The 4685-nt window shown below is 40.5% G+C and overlaps 1 protein-coding gene across 1 annotated transcript; it reads right to left on the reverse strand.

Moving 5' to 3' along the window:
• Window positions 1–1627: 1627 nt before the first annotated feature.
• LOC130453577 (olfactory receptor 1N2-like) lies at window positions 1628–2440 on the reverse strand. The gene has a single exon (XM_056818388.1). It carries the CDS (start codon window positions 2438–2440, stop codon window positions 1628–1630), a length of 813 nt encoding a protein of 270 aa, XP_056674366.1.
• Between the last annotated feature and the right edge of the window lie 2245 nt (window positions 2441–4685).

Genomic DNA, 4685 nt, shown 5'->3' on the forward strand with positions numbered 1-4685 from the left:
TCAATTCTGAAATACCAATATTAATTTGGAGTGGTTTAGGATTAAAAACACATAGGGATTAACATATAAGTATTTTTCTTTTATTCCACAGGGATTAGAGTTTTGGGAAAGGAGGGAGGGGGAGAAGGAGGTCTTACAACTTAACCCTTTAGTTTAATGCCCCTTACTAATAATCCTATCTTATTTTATCCTAAACTCCTAAGGACAAGTCCAACAGAAAATACAGAGATCTTACATATAGAGTCTTTGGCAAGGAGAGGCTGGAGTCCAGGTGAGGAGTCCTAGGTGGTCTAGAGAATGGCTGGAGCTCCCAATATTGTCCCTTAGTCCAACTAAGGGTATTGAAAAACTCGTATCCACTCCTGCTTCAGAGGGCTACTTGTAAGATGATCCAAAGATGTCCACAGGAGCACAGATCAGCACCCTCCAGCTTCTTTGGTAGCTGCCAACCCCCAAAAGAGCCCAGCAAACTGTCTCTCCAACTGTTTGGAATCTTTCCCCTGTGAGCTCTGAAGATTATCTGCCTATCTGTCATACTTCTGCACTAAGCATTACATTGCAACAGTACTAATGCTGTGGAGTTTCTGTTAGTCCTAGACATGAAATTACATGTTCATTCATTCACTGATCTCTCAAAACTCACTAAATATTTTTAGAATTATCTAAAAGATAAAAGCATTTTCAGTAATGAGTCCCCCTTTTCTGGGGGTCTTCAAGTGTGGGTTATGTATGTTTTGGAGGCAATGATTGGTGTCATCAACGGTCAAAATTGGACAATTTAACACCTGGTATCTTTTCAACCTCTTTTGGTCCAGAATTCTAAACACTCAATGAAACATTTTAGATTACATATTGGTTTAGCCATTTAATCCCTGTGAAATTATTCTATATAGGTAGTAGAAATAGGAAGAGAGAACATGGGGTTAGTGAAAGAGATCATGTGTTCCATTTTTCTCTTTTTGAGAACCTTTAGGAATTCTTTAGTTCTTTGAAGCTATCATAAAGTAGCTTATGTTGCATGAAGATCCCCAATCTGAATCTGTATCTAGGCACACTATTGGCTTGTTATTGAAAAATGAAGTAGGATAGATAATTGTGAAGGGACCAAGTCTTAGGAAGGATCATCAAAATCTAAACATCAAACCTTAATCAAGTTGCAATGCTGGATGAAAATGTTTACTGGGTCACAGGGAACTGTTTCAATGATGAAAAAGATTTGTATCAGGTAGAAATCTGCCATGGTCCTTCCTGCTTCAAGAAAGCACATGTAGTTTATTCCTCTGCAACGTCACTTCAGTCTTAGGTCAAAACAAATATGAAGATGAGAAAACCTTCTTAGAGAGAACTGAAGCCAAGATGGGGATAAAATTCAAGGATAAACATAAACTGACAGATCTTTTAGTGGTGCCAGAAGCTGCAATTTTATTCCTAGAAACTGATTCTCCCTTACTGTCCCTGAGCCGACATAAAATTGCTTTCATTGCATAAAAATGCCTCACCTGAGTATGTGTAAATGTGTGTGTAAGTATATTGTCATCTGATCCCTGAGGAAAGGAATAGATAAGAAGAAAGAAAGGGAAGGCTTGCCCCAGTGGGATCCTGCCCTGTCCACTTGCTCACTAAGACCCTAACCCCAATTCCCCATAAATGCTTTTACCAGGGCTGCTTTGATTTCTCTGTTCTGCAGACTATAGATGTAGGGGTTTAGGGTTGGAGCCACCACGGAGAACATAATTGTCGTTGCAAGATTTCGGCCTTCCTTTTGGCCCTTGGCTTGGCTTGGGGGCTGCAGGTAGACACCCAGTACAGTTCCATAGAAAAGCAAAACTACAGTTAGATGGGATCCACAAGTGGAAAATGCCTTCTGGAAACCCCCAGGGGCTCGAATCTTACACACAGCAGCTACAATGAAGACGTAAGAGACCACAATGCAAACAGCTGGCATGATGATGACAAGGCCACCCTCAAATACAGCTACCAGGTAGTTGAGAGAGGTGTCAGAGCAGGCAAGATGTAGCAAAGGATGCACATCACAGTAGAAGTATGGGAGAGCACGATTGCTACAGAAGGTGAGGCGAGCAATGAGGGCTGTGTGTAGCAGAGAATGCAGGGCTGTGCCCACCCACACAGCCCCCAGGAGCACCAGACATCGAGGCAGGGTCACCACAGTAGCATAGTGCAATGGTCTGCATATGGCTACATAGCGGTCCCATGCCATGGCAGCTAATATGTAACTGTCCACATTGCCTGCCATCAGGAAAAAGAAGACTTGGGACAGGCAGGCTGAATGGGTAATGGTCTGGTCCCCTGTGAGCAAGGCATGGAGGAGCCTGGGCACTGTAGTGGAGGTGAAGCACAGATCTGCCAGGGACAGGTTGACCAGGAGTACAAACATGGGTGTGTGCAGGTGTGGGTCTGAGCCAACAGCAACGAGGATCATCAGGTTCCCCAGCAGGGCTGCCAGGTAGAGGGCCAGGAACAGTGGGAACCAAAGTTCTTGGTGAGTGGAGAAAGCCAGGAGGAGGAACTCAGAGGAGCTGGTCTGATTTCTTGCTGTTACATTGCCTCTGAATCTGTACCTAGATTGGGGAGATGCAGAGATGCACTGAGAGAAAGTTCTGCATATTTAACTTCTTTAAGACTTTTCAGAAAGATGCTCCACAGCTTCCATTTATTCTATTTGAAGAAGTGATTTGAAAGACTTCATAGCTATCTATCATTAGAATAAATATGCAACCCCCACAAGGTGCTGATATGTAATCAAGTCATATATGAAATATTTTTTTCTTAAATTATTGTAGGGGGAAAAGGTTCTATTTATTTATTTCTCCTTGACAGCCTAACAAATGCCTTTATCCCTACTTCTCCCAGGAATGGATACCCATTCACCAATGACTGCCTCACTTCTCTCTCCATTCTAATCCACCCCTTATTCAGGCATTAAAATGATTTTCCTAAAGTGCAGGTCCAAGAACATTACCACCACTCCCATTCAATAAACGCCAATGGTTTCATATTGCCTCCAGGATTAAATAGAAAATCCAATATTTGGCATTTAAAGTTCTTTATAACCTAGCCCCCTCTTGACTTTCCTGTTTTCTTATACCTCACTTACCAACATGTACTCCTTGATCCAGTAACAATGGCCTCCTAGATATTACACACACACACTCACACACACACACACACACACACACACACACACACACACACACTACATCTCATGCCCAGGTATTTTCTCTGGCTATCCCATATGCCTGGGATTCTCTCCATCCTCTGCTTTTTTGTGTGACCTCCCTGACTTCTTTTAAATCTCAACTAAAATTCTGTCTTTTACTGGAAGCCTTTACAAACCCTTCTTAATTTTAGTGCTTTCCCTCAGTTATTTCCTACTTGTCCTCCAAATAACTTGATTTGAGTATATTTGTTTGCATGTTGTCTCCTCCATTAGAATATAAGCACCTTTCAGGCAAGGATTTTTTTTTTACTCTTCTCATATTATCAGCACATAGTACAGTGCCTAAGACATAGAAGATACTGAATAAATATTTATTCTTTATTGACTGGTCAATAAGTTCATTGTGGTTCATACTGTTAATATTTCTACTTATTAACAGAATTAATAAAAACCCTTTATATTTCCTACATGAGTAAGAAGATCGATAACACTTTCCTTCATAATCTGAGTTGTGTAAGACATGAATTTAATCTATATTTTATGTTGCCTTTTAATGAATGCCTAACTATGAATTGTTTTCCTTTTTAAATACATTTTATTTAAGGAATATATCTTTAAAAAATTACCTAAAGACTTTTTTCTTTCTTTCCCCACTGCCTTAGGTGGCTTCTTCCAAAGGAGAATCAATCCTCCTGTCAACATAGTTCCTCAAGAGCTCCAATTCATCATTCATGTTGTCCAAAAAATTCTATCTGTATTGGGATTGTCATGTTTTTCCCATGCTCTAAATCCTTTCATGGTTCCAGACTACAGATTTAAGGTTCCTTTGTCTCTCTGATTCCATCTTACCTTTCCACACTTAAATAATTTTCTTTCCAAATTAGAGGATTCACAGAAGCATACATATACCCTGAACTTTTCTACCCCTCTGCCTCTGCTCACACAATTTCTTATCCATAAAATATTCTTCTATTGCTTTTAAATTCCTGCTCATCATTTAAATTCCCAATCAAAATCCATTTGCAGACAGAAATCTTCCTTCATCCCTTGACCTATAATGAATTCGTCTAATTTGGCCCTCTTAATATTCACAGATTACAGCTTTTTATGCATATGAGACTTGATTTAAAAACTTACTGATATGCCTCATTGTTGGGCAATGGCTATGCTAGCAGAAATGAAATGCTGACAGGCTGTCAAGATATAAGGGCTTCAAGTATGGGTTCTAGGTTTTTGGAGTGTAAGACCTGTTCTGGTGAAGACTGGCCCCAGAAGGGGGGTACTAAGTCTCTAAAGACTTTAGGACTCGCATCTCTTCTCAGTGAGAAAAGAGAGGAAACTCAACCCAAGACCATGACTGGATCGGTGGATGGGTGAGGCTTCCAGGAATTCTGTACAGGGAGTGAAGGGAGCCAATGATGCTTTTCCTTAATACATCATCAGAAAGGTAGCATTTTGGCAACTCCCTTTCTCAGACTTAATAGGAGATCAGGAAAGATGACACTAA

This window comes from Monodelphis domestica, chromosome 1 (assembly GCF_027887165.1).
Source record: "Monodelphis domestica isolate mMonDom1 chromosome 1, mMonDom1.pri, whole genome shotgun sequence".
Taxonomy (NCBI): Eukaryota; Metazoa; Chordata; class Mammalia; order Didelphimorphia; family Didelphidae; genus Monodelphis; species Monodelphis domestica.